We start from the raw sequence: 16,125 nt of genomic DNA on the forward strand, positions 1-16,125 counted from the left end.
TATGCATTCTGTTTTGTAATTGAGCTTGTGTTTACTCACAGATTTTCCCCATGTGTTATTTAATGTCTTCTGAGGATTCACTGCCTGTCTGCCACAATATTTATCTTTATTTATCTACAGTAATTCATTGCTGATGGATCTGCCTGTTTTGCTGGTTGTTGATTGTGGGCTGCATTTCTAATGCAGTCTTTAGTCACTTAATTTCTGAGGATATCTATTCTCCTAGTCTGGCAGTTTTTTCTGTACTTTTTCTAATTAATGATAGTTGTACTGTTCCTTATTCTCAATTTTCTTCAGTCATGTTTTAGAACTGTTTGGTGGAATATCAGTTGGAGAATGTATTGTGAGATATGCCACCTCTTTGTCACATACAGCTAGTTATCACCTTGGTGAAAATTCATGATGGGAAAAATATTTGAGTAACTGTCTAAGCATCCAAGTACAAATGTTATTTCTCTGTACTGTATTATTTTCATTAATATTCTCAGTGTGAGATAGTACTGTCTTCAATGCTTTTACACTAGGTTGCCTTCCTACTTGTCATTGTTGTGCATCAGCAGGTTAAGTGACCAATGACTACGAGCAGACAAACAAAGAATGTGCAAAAGCATGAAAATCAGGGATTTTTTCAAACAGTTTTTGCCTACCCCTTTCAAAAGGTAATAGTCACAAAAATGAAAATAAAAATCCAAACCATGTGAGCATTTAGTGCAGTGTTGTGGGAGAAAATTTGTTAAGCATTTTGTCTGTCTTATTTTGCATGTTACTGCACATGAATTATGTGGGTTCCAGTAATTAAAAACTCAAGAGACTTATCACAGTTGGAGAAGACCAATAGTGGGTGGTATTCTATAATGAGAATAAATCTGCTGGCAATAGCAGTGGCATTCTTCAGTACCATACTAACAAGCATCAGTTCAGTTGCAGAAAGGGGTCTGATATGATTATAACTGAAAAGTGATTGAATTTTTGTTCAGCAAACATCTAGACCATGGTGAATGAAAATACAAGAGTTATGTTAACATTGTTCTCAATAGTTTGGATCATTTCCCACATATTATCAGTAGTCATTGATTTCCCCTTCTTTTAATCCTGTTTCAACACTTCTGAAGACTTCATTGATAAGTTGTGTCTCACTGTTTACCACTCCCACTTCTATGAATAGTATATTGTTGTTAAGTGCTGGTGGCCTTCTCTTGCCATTGCACAATAACTTCACCATACCGTTTTCAGTGAATCATTTCCTAAATAGTCAACGTATACAGCATAGTGATATGATCATACAGTGATGGCATGTAGATGCACTAGTAACATGGCAGCTGTTCAGAAGAGGAGCTGGCAGCATCAGTCGAAATTACAAAAGAGTGGATAGCACTGGGAGATGTGGAAAAGAAACTAAACAAAATTTGGAGGAATTGTATTTGAACAAAATAGACCATAAGTCAAAAACATTGAATTCAAGAGGAAATACTAACCAAACAGCATTTCATTGCAGCCCATCTGTTTTAGTATTTTGAATTTTTTAAATTTTATTGCAAATATCATTAGCTGGCTTTTCCCCACTTTTAAAATTTTTGTTTGATTTGTGTTTTGCCACAGTAAGTGGAGATTCCTTGTGGTTTAGGTGTCTGGCTTCAGAGTCAGAGTTCGGGAGTTCAGTTTCTCAGTGTGCCTCACGGGAGAAGAGCCAGCCTAAGCAGACATGGCTAAGCTGCACAGTTCCAGGGAGCCCCCAGAATGATAAACAACTTCTGTGTCATGTCTACCTAGAAAACCATGGAAAAGTTTCACCAAAAGTTAGAATCAACTGAACAGCACATAGTTATTATTATAATTCTCTAGACTTCTTTGAGATTTCTTGGATTCATATCTACCCAGCAACTTAGTTTGCTTGAGCAAGAGTATATATTTGACTATGTCATAGAAAAGATGGGTGTCAGTTATGTTTGCCTTAATTATGCCTTCTCTTTTGTTTCTAATGCAGACTCAAGAATGAACACTCCGTCAGAAACAAGTAAACCTGTAAAAATGGAGAGTGGGGATGGGGACACAGGTAATAATAAGTTGCTGTTTTGATCAATTTTCCAAATGTAATTCTGTTAGTTTGGAAGAGAGAGTTCTCTTCCCACCTTAATTAGTCCAGGTTATTATACTATTCTTCCTTAAAAGGTTGTGTGTTCATTCCTTAATACTCTCCACACAACCTCTTGTTTCCTTAGTGTTGGTGTCTGTGTTCAGAATGGCATCTACACAATGATCATGTGTGAATGCATTTTAGTGATTATAATAATTGTTCATTGTGTTCTGAACCCTCCAAGGGGAAGGTTGGGCCTGTTTCAGATTCTTGCTTATGCTGTTCAAATCCCATTTTAAATCTCATACCACAAAGGCTGTTTGTAGGAAAGTGACTTTTAACATTGTTTAGCTGCTTCTGACACTCCTGAGTTGCTGGTGTTCATGAAAGTACCACAAGACACCTTTCCCAGAGAAGAGCAACATGGGATAGCGAGAACAGCAATGCAGTTTAATCTAAGAGTTGAATTCTCTCCACTGCTTCCCACTTGCCAATCACTTGTGTTGTAGTATGTGTGTTTTAGTGCTCTAAGTCAGTGGTTCTTAACCTTTGTTACTGGGATGCTTTTGACCTGCAACTCCCAGAAACCCCAGCCAGGACAGCTGGTGGTGAAGGCTTCTGGGAGTTGCAGTCCAAAACTCCTGAGTAACCCAAGGTTAAGAACCAGTGCTCTAAGTCAGTGGTCCCCAACCTTGGGCCTCCAGATGTTCTTGGACTTCATCTCCCAGAAATTCTGGCCAGTAGAGGTGGTGGTGAAGGCTTCTGGTAGTTGTAGTCCAAGAACATCTGGAGGCCCAAGGTTGGGGACCACTGCTCTAAGTGCTTTCTTTACTTGTTACTTCTAACTTCTTTCTTTGATATTGTCAGTCTCCCAGGCTGGCTGGATACATATAGCTTCAACAAATATCTTTAATGTTGACCCGAGCTGGATTTTGATCGAGGCTGAATTTTGACCCAGCCTGTTGTCATTGATACTCTGTGAAGTCCTGTGTCTGCTTATGAACTTAACATGTTGATATTTTTATCAGTGGCATCAATGTCTTTGCTTTGTTTCAATATATCATCATGCTTTGAAATATAAAATAATTGATCTTTAAAGCAGTGCTTGTAATTTATATTGGTGAAAGTAAGGATCTGCTCTTTTGAGGCATTTAGATGGCACACCTGTTTTGCATGTACATCTGCGACCATTACTGATTCTGTGCAGCCATCTGTTCTTGTATATCCTTTCCATTTCTTTCTATTCTTTCCCACATTGTAACTATACCCCCATTTCCATTGGGCATATCATGTTTCATTTTTACTCTGGATGATAAACATTGTCTCATTTGCAATAGTATTTCTGCATGTTTAAAATTGAGTTTTTTTTAGTATGTTAGATGACAAGTATATTCTGGTTAATCTCTTTATAGTAAACTGTAAAGTAAGATATATGATTGGTTGTTCTTCAGAAAATGTTTTTTTCAAATAAGTGCTCAGTAATTGACTGCAGTTGCTGATAACCTGTTTGCAGTGTCCTAAACAGTTGGTAATTAAGTGTCAGTGTTTTGTTTGAGACTAATGCATTTACAGTTTCCTCTCACTTCACTCCCTCTGTACTGTTTCCAGTAGGAAAGTTATTTTAAGATCTCCCTGAAATTAGTTTTAAAACATAGATGAAAAATAGTGTTAAAAAGAAAGGGGGAAAAAGATCTAGAGGTCTCAGGTTATTACAGTAAAGATGTCTACTAGTCAATCAGGCTGGAGGTATTATGGAAGCTAAAGGCCAAAAAATCAACAGAGTAATAAAAACATCACATATAGTCTATATATTTATGTGTATAATTTATGTATTAATTTTCAAGTATGTAGTGCAGTGGGTGGCAATTAGATTGATTTATATATAATCCAGTTTGGAAGAATGTTAAGTCTGCACATACATACAACAACATTTCAGAAACTTCTAGAGCCCAGAATGACCTGTATACCTACTCCTGAAAGTGTTCTGCATCAGCATGACTGTGAAAAGGGCCGAGGGGCTCTTAGTTTCTTTTTCACTATTGCTGAATGGCATAGTGACGGATTCTTAAAAGCTTGAAAAATATTTTACTTCATGGCAAAAGATATCTTACATCTGATTTCTATCATTTTTAGCTTTATCATCAAGGTTGGTGGTGGGAGGGCTATGTTGCAATTTTTTCCTATTGTGATCCCTCATGAACCGTTCGTGACCATTTGCCCCTGCTTTTACCTCCTGTTATTCCACTTCTTCAGGTTTCCTAATGTAAATCTCTCCATGCTTCTTGAGCCTTAGGTTTCCTACACCAGTCAGTGCCTTCATACCCTTTATTTCATTTTTGATGTGCAGTGGCTCTGACTCTAGGTATGTGCCTTCTGTTTTCATATGCGGCTTCACCTACAAGCTTGTATACGGGTTTAATTTTGCTTTGAATTTAGTCAGTTAGGTACCAAGGTCTTAATAACACATCAATTTAATATTTCCTTTTCCTTAGCACCTCAGGAATTTGAGAAATGTGTACATGTTGGGAAGATTGTGCTTTTTTGTGGTACCTTAACCCAGATTCTCTATTGATGGAACTGCTTTTCTTCCCCTACAGGAGGTGCACAGTGCATCTATTTCCCAAATGTGGTGCCTACAAATAATATAATAATAATCATATCCATACTAGCAGAAAATGTGGGTTTTACTGTTATTGTTAAGTGGCTTTCTTTGCACACAGAATTGGTCCTCTCCAGTAATCCATTGCTTTGTGGGTTCGAATATACTTATGATGCTGCAATCTCTGTGTCTTATTTTTATTGTTTTGGCCAGCCTGTGCTGGATTAAATCCTGTTGCCTAGTGTAGTAAGTCACACTGGATTAGGCCCATTGTTTTGATGAGCCAACTCTTCTGTAAGTTTCCTTGTTTCAAATCGGCCTACTCTAGCATAATTTCACTAAGCAACAGGATTTCAGCTTCTGAGATGAAAGCAGATCTTAGAAATTCAGCACTTTACTCCTGATGAGATGCTGTTCAACATAACATTTAAAACATAATGTTATGAATCTGGCAGCTTATGCTACTAAAATGCTGCTGTAAAGAGCTTGGCTTTGCCTTCAGGGACTGTAAGCACTTAATGTCCCCTTGCAGCTTTCTGACTATATTACTGTTGTATACTTTGATTTCTTTGATACACTATGCTAGCCATTTTATTATCTTATATCTTGCAGAGAAACTAAATTGGAGTAGTGGGCTGAAATCCCACTGCCATAGCTGTTCCTTTGCAAGTGTAATGTTGTCACCCACAAGGAGAGATTTTCAGCAATAAAAAACATCTCACATCTCTCCCATGGCTTTTCTGCCCTGCAAATAATCCCTTTCACTGCAAGGAGCCCATGGGAACTGCAGGAAGGGAAGAGGAAATCTTTCATTGCTGAAAATCTTCCCCTGCCTGTAAAGAGTTCTGGCAACAGCAGTTTTCAGTAATGAAAAGCTTCCTCCTCCCATCCCAAGGCTGCCACAGCTTCTATTTGATATGGGATTCTTTGCAAGTCAGAGAAGCTATGTCAGAGAAGGGAGGTCTTTCATTAGCAGCATTCTCCCCCTCCTTGGAGTTGTCATCAACCTTCTGTGGGCATAGTTACTTCAACAGGATATTAGTCTTAATTTTCTCTACTATTGCTGTTTTAATGAGCAGTAGCCATCTAATTTTTCATTTAGTTCATACAGATTGGTTACCTAACTATACACTTGTGCCGTAAGGCTTCCTTTTACTAGCCCGAGGAACATTAGAGAATGCTTATGGGTTCCTTTCAGTCCAATCTCTGTTAACATGGTTGACATGAATCTGTCTGAGAAGATAATGCATCTGCTACTGTGATTCAATGCAGTCATATCGGAAATGGGCATCATTGCCATTACTAGGGCAGTGTGCAGTCTTTTATAAGTTATATTCACAATGGCACATCTCTGATTAGTGGGTAAGAGAGGATTCTGAAAAGAGTAAGAACACTTTATGCCTATGTGTTATGAGAGGCTTCAGTTCAGTCCATAGGCTTCACTGATGTTGCTTTTTCAGTAAAGAGGATTTGCTAAATGTTGGTGGTTTCTTGCTAGTGGCCATGATAGAGGACTAGAATTGTATGTTATTTAGATACTTCTGGTGGGAGAATTGCACAGTCAAGGCTGGCTATTTAAAGCTTTTATCGCATACTCAGAAGTAGAGTAGTCTTTTCATCTTCTGAATGCAGCACAAACTTCTGTGTGATTGGATATCTACTATACAACATTGTTCCTTTAAGATTATCTCAGGACCTGGAAGATTATATGACAAGACATACTTATTAAAAGTTCTAACCTACTGTTAACCCCAACTAATTTAGAATGATTGAAATTAATGGAATATTTGTGTATCTTTATCAATTTTAGGAGTTCTGCTATATTAGGGACAAATGCTGGATTCAGCCCTTTATATTTATGAATAGTTGCTTATTGTCCTACTCTGGCTGTTGATGGGATTCTTCTAAAGACACATGAGTGAAATAAGGATCTGATTATACTTATTGTAGTATGCATGTATCTCAGTTCCGTATGAACTGTCAATAAACTCTGAAATGCAGATTTCACTGATATGCAGGAAAAGATTTTTTTTAATGTAATATCTAAATGCTGTAAGAATGATGCATGCGTTTTGATGCATTAGTTTATCTCTTTTTTTCACAGGAATTCTTAAACAGTTATCCTGGCTGCATTAAGGTTTCACTTTAAATCAGAATGTTAAATACATTAATTTCCAAAAAACATAAATTAATAGCATCACTAAAATCCACTAAATGTGTAACTTCTGTTTAAACACAACATTTAAACAAGTTTGAACAGTTTTTGTATCTTAGTATAGAACACTAATGGCTTCTGCAGCATTTGGAGACCAAATACACTTCAAGATGCTGAAAATTTAGGATGGTAGTCTTAATATTGATTGCTTAAACTGCATCACTACGGTCAAACCTCTGCACATGACCCAAGTTCGATCTTGATGGGTTCATGTAGCCAGCTTAAGGTTGACTCAGCTTTCCATCCTTTCAGGTTTGGTAAAATTAGTACCAAGCTCGCTTGGGTGGGGGGCAAAGTGTTCCTTTCATTATTATGTTGTAAACTGCCCAGAGTGCTCTAGCACCACAAGGCAATATATAAGTCAAAACAATAATAACGTGTAGGGACGTGGTGGCGCTGCAGATTAAACCGCAGAAGTCTCTGTGCTGCAAGGTCAGAAGACCAGCAGTCATAAGATCAAATCCACGAAACGGAGTGAGCTCTCATCGCTTGTCCCAGCTCCTGCCAACCTAGCAGTTTGAAAACATGTAAGAATGCAAGTAGATAAATAGGTACCACCATGGTGGGACGGTAATAGCGTTTCACATCTAGTCGCGCTGGCCACGTGACCACAGAAACTGTGTTCGGACAAACGCTGGCTCTATGGCTTGGAAACAGATGAACACCACAGCCTAGAGTCGGACACGACTGGACTAAATGTCAAGGGGACCTTTACCCTTACCTTAAAGTTATTGTATTCCTTTTGTATACAATTTTTAATTTGCTTACAAATATTGCTATTGACTATAAAAGTATATTTGTATCCACAGTTCGTCTCTACAAGAATTTTCTCAACTCGTTAAATGTCACTTGCATTGCTTCACAGAACATCAGAATGTGTGTACTTGATACTTCTGAATTTTTTCAGTCTATCATAATTTTTCATAGGTGAAATTCCCTGCTCATAACAAAGAGGCAAACTTCTCTGGTATTAGAAGTGGTATGTTAAAATTGTTTCCTATTTGGTCTCCCTACTCTCACCCCATTAACTGCTTATCAGTACCTTCAGTTCAAGTGAAAACACATAGAAAATGTGGAATCTTCCTTTGTCAGAAATCATATAAAACTTAAGTACAACAGTGAACACACAGTTTTAAAAGAAAACATCTCAGACCTATTCTGGATGTTTCCTTAGTTTATGAAATTGCCATCTGAATATCATTTGCAGGAGAAAGCATGGGCTTTGTTCCAAGGCTAACTTTCAAACTGATAATAAATGTACCCATTTGGGAACAAAACTATATCCTGTTGTAGTATCTCTTATGTTAACACCAAAAACACACTTACATTTGGAAACAAGATCTTAGTGGTTCAGCCAGAATGCATACAGAAGAAGGAAGCACTGGACCACTACATAAAATGAGCTTTCCCAAGCTCGGAATCTGATAGCTTTTTGAATCCATCCCATGCCAGAAGAAGAGACTGAAAACATCATTTTGCTTAAACAAAAATTGTTGGCACATTCAACGAAGGATTGGGAAAAGGTTGGACCACTGCACTAGAGAATGCAGTGCTTTGTTACTCTGTTGGCCATTTATATATAATGAATGATATCACAGAAATTGCTGCTCCTATTTTTCAGTTCCAAAAGGGAATTACCGAGCTTTAGAGTTCAGTTATATTCAGCCTTTGTCAACTTTCAGGTAAATTAAGAAATTTTCCTCCTTTTTTCAGCACCCAGAAATTGTCAGCTATGGTAGAGGCAGTACCCCTACTTCCCAGGGGATAAAGAGGGGCACAAGCCAGATATCTTTGGTCATTGTGTCTATTCCTCAGTTTTGTTGGCAGTCTGGATCGGCAACTACAAAGCAGCAATGCCTGCACATCAATATATTTTATGGGAAAACAGAAGCATTTCTTACTTTCCTGAGGGCTATAAGGCAGGTGCCATATTTTTCCATGTGGAAGCTCACAAACTAACTCTGCATCAGATAAATTCCATCATAGAAGAGGCTAGATCTAAAGGATCTTCCCTTTCTTTAATTCCAAAATTGATCCTACTGTGGACCCTTTTGTGAAAAGCCAACTAATAGCAAGAAAGATGGGTCTTGCCCCCAAACCCATCTCAGCATTCCTTTAATCTTCACTGGAAGAAACTTATCCCAGAAAGCAAGATAATGTGTCTGCCTCTTACCCTTCACACCAAAGCAGTTCACTAAAGTAACATTACCATTGGTATAGGATCTGTATTTGTCTACCACCTCCAAAAAGGCACCCCAGTCCTCTAAGCCTTTGACTCCCATGTTCCTCACTCACCATACAAGACTTCTCCTTTTTTCCCTCATTCCTCCCGACTCTTCCCTCCGTTACCCTGTGTGGCTCACCATTGCCAGTCTTCCACTCTGATCATACAGCTTTTCTGGGATTTGATGGCATCTATTATGGTGGTCACTTCCTTTGCCCACCTGCAACTTCATCATCTTTGGTTGCTTTGTCACTTATTTTTAAGTAGGGATTGGAAATCTGTTCCTCCTTTCAGGACTGCCTTGGGACCTGCGATGGTGGATTTCTTTTATCAGTCTTGCTGTGGACCAATCTGGTCCAACAGCCTTGACCAGATGTACAAATTACCACAGATGCTTCCACTACAGGATGAGGAGCACATTGCTACAACCTACATGTTAAGGCACAGGGGCCTCAAGAAAAGCTATTTCACATAAATATACTTGAATTTTTGGCTGTCTTAAAGGCTTTGCAGACATTTGAGATCTTAATGTATTCACTAAGAGATCTTAATTCATAAGAGTATGGTAGAAATGGTCATAGACAACTGTCATATGCTACATAAACAAATTGGTTGGTATGTGTTCATTATTTCCACTTTGCCTCACATTACACCTCTAAGACTGTTGCATCCAGTGCCATGCCTTGCAGAATGTTCTGGCAGATGTCCTGAGCCATCTTTCTTTTAAGTGCATAAATGGCAGCTTCTTACTCCTAACCACAGAGGGAGTGCACTGAACATAGATCTCTTTGCTTCTCAACAAAATAGAAAGTGTACTGCAGCAGAGTGGGAGCAGGTCTTAGCTCTGAAAGTGATGCATTTATGACACCAGGGTCTTCCCTATATATTTTCACTTTTCACTCTTGTTCTATCCAAGTCGCTTGTCTGCTTCCAGAACAATCATGCACAAGCAAGCTTAGGTTATATTGCGGCCTTGACAACTCTGGTTCACAACCCTTCTCCAGGTCACTTATCATAAATACTTTTGTCTACCAAGCTGCCAATGAACAGGTTGCTGGTTTCCCAGAACTGTGTGACTGGCTGTCCTGCTTCCTTTCTGACTTCTAGGAAAAACTGTCCTACAGTGTTTTCTTCTGTTTGATTTCCTACTTTTGTGTTTCAGTCATCTGTTATAAGCATGTCCTGTTTTGCTGTATGATCAATTTCCTCCTTAACACTGACATAAAAGTTTCCAATTTCTTCTTCAGCAGAATAGACTTGAATGATGGTTGTGTTGATAGTTTCCCAAGAAGTCTGATTGATATTATTTGGTTGGACTTTGCATTATAGTCTCTAATAGCTTATGCTACATCTTGCCTGATTGTTAGAAGCACAGTTTGTGAGTTTCGCATTTTCAGATTAAAAAACTTAGTGATTGTTTGATTGAAAATATTGTACTCCAGTCAACTTTAGTTCACTTGCAACAAGTACTGCTGTATTTAAACATTACATTTATTGTTTTATCATTTTGAGTTTATGTTGAGTCATATTACTCACATTTTATGTTTCATTTATATGTGCTGTGAAGGATTGGGATTTTCTTTTATCTTAGTACACACTAGCAACTAGATGCTGTGTCTGCTTTGTTTGTTTGTTTGTTTGTTTGTTTGTTTATTTATTTATTTATTTATTTATTTATTTATTTATTTATTTATTTATTTATTTATTTATTTATTTATTTATTTGATAGATTCATTCATTGATTATATACCACTCCTTTAGTGTGAACACGACTCTGGGTGGTTTACAGATTAAAACTTTAAAGCCTGACAAGAATCCACATGGCAATGCATAATTAGTCTAGTTACTTTAGGTGGCAGCACTATTTATAGTTGTCCTTTGCTATTCCTAAGTAACTGATTGAGAGTGCCTTCCAACCTGGGATTCTTATCCTTCAGCACTATCTCTTGTTTAATTTGGATTTTCTCATATGATTTTCAAGTTATAAAATATTCAGACCTTGTTTACCATTGCTTGGGTTTCAGGACCATAACCTGTGAAAACTCCTCTGCCAGTGACATCCTCCACTACTGTTGCTGCCTGGTAGCTGCCTTTTAGGAATTTTCTCACCTCTATCACCTTTGGAACTATAAAGTGTCTTTTACTGATTGGAGTATTAAATCCTGAAGAGGATGGGTGCATCTTTGATTTCTGAGCTTGAGTGATCCTGCTAGAAGTCCAGACGCATAACAGAGTCTAGCCTTCTGACAGCATTGCTCACAGCTTCCCTGATACAGGGAAACACTCCAACACAACCACCACTATGTCAAGATGTATGTCAAATATAAATAATAAACGCTGCTGTTGTGTTCCTTGAATTTTGTACTCATCTGATTTTGTTACATCTTTGTTCCATAGACTTCCTTTGTATAATCAAACCCAAATTTAGAATTAGTCATAATCATCGTGAGTTTAGGAAAATAGCATTCTGAAGATTTCACAATGGCTTCTATCTGTGTTCTGGATATATTGAATAACATTAAGTATGATTGGTTTGGATGAATAGATATTATTAAGAGATATTCTAAGTTGATCACTTGTGGCTCAAAGGGGCTATAAGGTGAAAAGATTGTGTTTCATGTTTGTAATCTCCAAACTGCCATTTCAGAGCATCAGCAACAGAGTTGAAAATGTATCTACAGAGCTTTCTGAATTGGCCTTTGGGCAGAATTTTAATAAATTGTAACTACTTTTGCTTCTCCAGGCACACAGACAAATGGCCTGGACTTTCAGAAACAGACTGTGCCTGCTGCAGGGGCAATTTCTACGGCCCAGGCCTTCCTTGGCCTTCATCAGGTAAGCATGTGCTTTTTATCCCCCCTGAAACTTAGAAGGAGTTACTGAAGGAGTGGTTCTGTGCCTAATAAAAGGCACGGAGCAGCATGAGGTCAATGTCTTGTTCCAATAGCATATCTCAAGCATAGCAAGCTCTAGAAATACAGACTTTTAAAATTCTACTTTACTCAGTATGGGGAGGAAAGCAGAACTTACCAAAGTAATGGAAAGAACAGTAGAGTGTCCTGTGTTTAAACATTAAAAGGGTGAGATAGGCTCCATATTTTCTGGTGTATCATATGGCCCTGTGGAGGGAAACACATTTGTACATATATGTATGTGCACAAATATTTAGTCTTAACAGATAACACTGTAAGGTAAATTATTTCATGCATCAAGGAAATCAATGTGACAATTTGACAATTTGCTGAAATACTTATGTGGTTTTTTAAAAAGGTGTGAAACATCTTCAGTTGACCATACCTGTAAACCTAAATATTGTTAGATCCTATTACATATAAACTGGTCTCAAATTCTGTAAACTAGCTTGAAATGAAATTGCATTTTAAAAATTTCAGTCCTTTTTCTATTTAAAAAATTTGACATATGATATTAAGGGTCATTCTCCCTTATGTACATCTGTTGTCAAACACAAGCTTGAATTTAGATCTGTTGTGTAAATGAGCTATTCTATATTAAATGAGTTTGATTAAGGTAAATCCTTGACTGTGTTTTTACAGTTGCATTGAGAATAGGATAACAAGCTCCATCTGTACTTAACATGTTCAAATTAGATGATGATGTATGCTTCAAGTCAGTAGGTTGATGGCAGAATTCCAGCAGTGCTACTTATTATCATGTCACCAGCTTTTTTGGAAAGTAAACATCTCCAGTTCAACAGTGTTCCTCTTCTCAGAAGGTCCAGAGCCTCCTATGGAATTTCTTTCACTGTGGGAAAGTTGGTGGAGGTTGCAGGATGGCAAGAATTTTTTTTTCCTGAAAATTACCTTGAGTAAAAGCAGCAGCAACATTTTGATAGGTGAGCTGACCTGGCTGTGGTTAACATTAGCAGGAAAGAACTGTGAACGAGATGGAAATAGTGGAAACTTTGAGTGGAAACAATCATACCCTCTTGGAATTTGTTACATCAAAATAAGAGAAAGCTTATGGATACTTCTCCATTTGTACAGCCCAAGGATATAGTGATCCTTGGAGAGTTGAGACCCATCATGCCTGTTCTTAATTGTTGCCCTTAGTGGCATATACAAGTCTTCTGGATGAGAATTGGCAGACTGAGTAAGAGGTAAAGAGTGTGTGGAATACCTCTTTGCAACAAGACAAAGTTCTTCTGTTGATGAAAGAGATAACGATGAGCTCTCTACTGAAATACCCCTCCTGAACTTCACTGTATTAAACAATACACAGCGTTTTCAACTGCCCTTTCTTGGACAAGATATTGGAACATATGGTGGTGTTTCCACTCAGATATCACTGGATGGAACAGGCTATCTAGATCCATTTTGGTTTTGCTTCAAGTATGATTATGTGGTGGTTGTCTTAGTGGACTATTTGTACAGAGAACTCGATGGGAGAGGGTGGCCTTGGTATTTCTGCTACATCTCTTGGGCCTTTCAGTATCATCAATCATAATATCCACTGCTTGTGCCTTTCTGCCTTTTCTCTCTCTTGTCCCCCATACTATATAACATATACATGAAACAAGAAAGAGGGTTTAAGATTCAGTTTTATCAACATGTTGGTGACACCCAGATCCATCTCTTCTTTATATGTAAATCTAAGGGAGATGTTCTAGCTGCACAACAGTGTCTGATGACAGTAACAAACTGGGTGAAAGTGAGCAAATTGAAATTGAATTTGGATAAGGCAGAAGTGCTCCTGATCAACTGAAAGGCAGTTTAGTGAATAGGAACTCCATCCATGCTGGAAACGATCATGCTTTGCTTGAAGAGTCAAGTTCAGAGTTTTAAGTGTAGTCCTGCATTAATCCCTGTTATCTATGTCCAGATTTTGGCCATGGCAACACATGCATTAGCTACTCCTTAAGCTAGGATGCCAGCTTTTCCCATTCCTACAGATGTGATCTCTCCGCAGTGACATAAGCCTTAGTTGTCAGCATGAGGTTTTGGGTTTTGTTTCCATTATAACTACTACAATTCATTATTGTTTTCACTATAACTACCACAATTCACAATTACCCAACAAACAAATAAAAAACCACCAAGTCCTTATAGGAGTTTCAGTAGACGCACCTGAGACCCAGCGTGATGTTTTCTGCGGCTCTTGCAAAAGGAGAGAGTAGGTGGGGCTTCCTAAGTTCCATGGGAACTACAAGTGTTGTAGGATTGGTAATATCTCTGCTCATTAGACTCTGTACCAATCCCATATCCTCTGGTAGTCCGTTGTGAGGCAACAATCATTTTATTCAAACGAGAGTGTGACAGTTAAACTGGAATGCTACAAAAAGGAGTTTTTAATTTAAAAAATGCTGTTCTCTCTCTCCCCCCCCCCATTTGTTTTTAACTGCTTGTTAAGGTTGACTAATGTTTGGAATTAATTTGTTTTATATTCATGATTTGTGTATTTACTGTAGCTGTCTTGAGCTCCATGGGGAGGGTGGCAGAGCACAAACCATATTAAACAAACAAATGTGTAGTATACATTGTGGCACCTGGACTCTGGAAATTTTTATTGTGGGAGGCTTGTGTATAACTTCTTCGACATTATAGTAGCATATCAAAGCAATATTATTTTATTATGATTTAATGTTATTAAATTATTAATTAAATATTATTTCATTATGATTTTGAATTTGGGTAATCATATGATTCTAATAATCAAATGCTTTCCAAGTATCATGGTTTTGGGAAAAAAAACTTTACTATGCTTCTTTTTTCATGCAGCTAATCATGAGTACCTGAAGTATTCCAGATGTTTTTGGCCTATAGTTCCCTGTAGCTACCACCAGAATAGCAAGTGATGATGGACTATGGGAGTTGCTGCCTGAAAACAGGAGTTGACAGTCTCCTTGCTGCCATTATAAAGTTAATAATTTATCATCCACTTTATTTATACTGCTGTTAGCAGCCTTGGGAGCTCCTGGTAAACATGTGCAGGATAGACAGTTGTAACTAACAAAACAACATAATTGCATAGATTTTACCCTTTTTTCTCCCTGCTTCTATTTGGGGTCTATAAGGCTCAGTAATGCTGGAATAATGGAATGTAGTGTGTGTTTGCAGAGAAAAGGTGGTGGTAGACAAGTTAGTGAAAGTGATGGTGAGCATGATTGTAGGCATTGAAGGAACTTATACAGTATTAAGCTTCATGTGCTTATGTTAGGAAAAAACTACTCACTGAGCTGTAGGCCATTTTCTGTCAGCAATATGGTTAGTTGTGGTTAGGGTTCAGGGAAGGGTTTAATGTGCTGTTTCTAGTATTTCCTGACCCCATTGAGATTTCTTAGATATCCCCTATCCCAAATGAGATGAACATACAGACAATAAAGGTATGTCAGCTGGGAGAGAAAAGTACTGTAATATTGGAAATCAGTAATTTGTTTGGATATTTCTTTGTTTCTTGCCGGGTGTTGTTGTTTTTTAATTACACATAGCAGATGGCTAAAACTTGGGAACATTGTTCAGATGATGTCTTCAGTTCACATTGCTGCAGAATATCAACCTTGTGGACCATCTGTGTGAATTCCTCAACAAAGCACAATCTCATCCTAGTGCATGACTGTTGATATGTGTGGCACTGCATGTATTTTATTCTCATCCATAGACAAAATCCAACAGTGGACAGAAAATTCAAAGGCCTTGTCTGTGCCTTATGCTGAGTATACCTTCCCACTAACAGTACACAGTAGCTTCCTGATCTAAACTTCATATGCTAACTAGATTTTAAATCAGAGGTTGTTTAGGATTTTGCTGAGTCATCAATAACATCTCAGTGGGTAAGCCAAGGAACATGCAGGTTCATTTTGACTAAAATTGTACAGTTGCAGAATTTTCAAAGACAGCAGCCTACTTTTCTAAAATTTATTTATTTATTAGATTTATACCCCGCACCATCTAGCAACCAGGCCACTCTGGGCGGCTAACAACAAGATAAACAGCAGAATATCAAAACACGATAAAAATAAAATAATACATACATTCAAACGAATATGATAACGAGTG

The 16,125-nt window shown here is 37.8% G+C and overlaps 1 protein-coding gene across 4 annotated transcripts in view; it reads left to right on the forward strand.

Annotated features, from left to right (window-relative positions):
* The window catches only part of POU2F1 (POU class 2 homeobox 1), a 150,144-nt gene that overhangs the window by 88,483 nt on the left and 45,536 nt on the right, over positions 1 to 16,125 (forward strand). For all 4 annotated transcript variants that reach the window (XM_072993986.2, XM_072993987.2, XM_072993988.2 and 1 more), the window contains exons 2-3: positions 1,985 to 2,053; positions 11,856 to 11,947. In XM_072993986.2, the coding sequence (XP_072850087.1) occupies positions 1,985 to 2,053; positions 11,856 to 11,947 (161 nt within the window). The remainder of the gene's footprint in view (positions 1 to 1,984; positions 2,054 to 11,855; positions 11,948 to 16,125) is intronic.

The sequence above is a fragment of the Pogona vitticeps genome, chromosome 3 (assembly GCF_051106095.1).
Source record: "Pogona vitticeps strain Pit_001003342236 chromosome 3, PviZW2.1, whole genome shotgun sequence".
Lineage (NCBI taxonomy): Eukaryota > Metazoa > Chordata > Lepidosauria > Squamata > Agamidae > Pogona > Pogona vitticeps.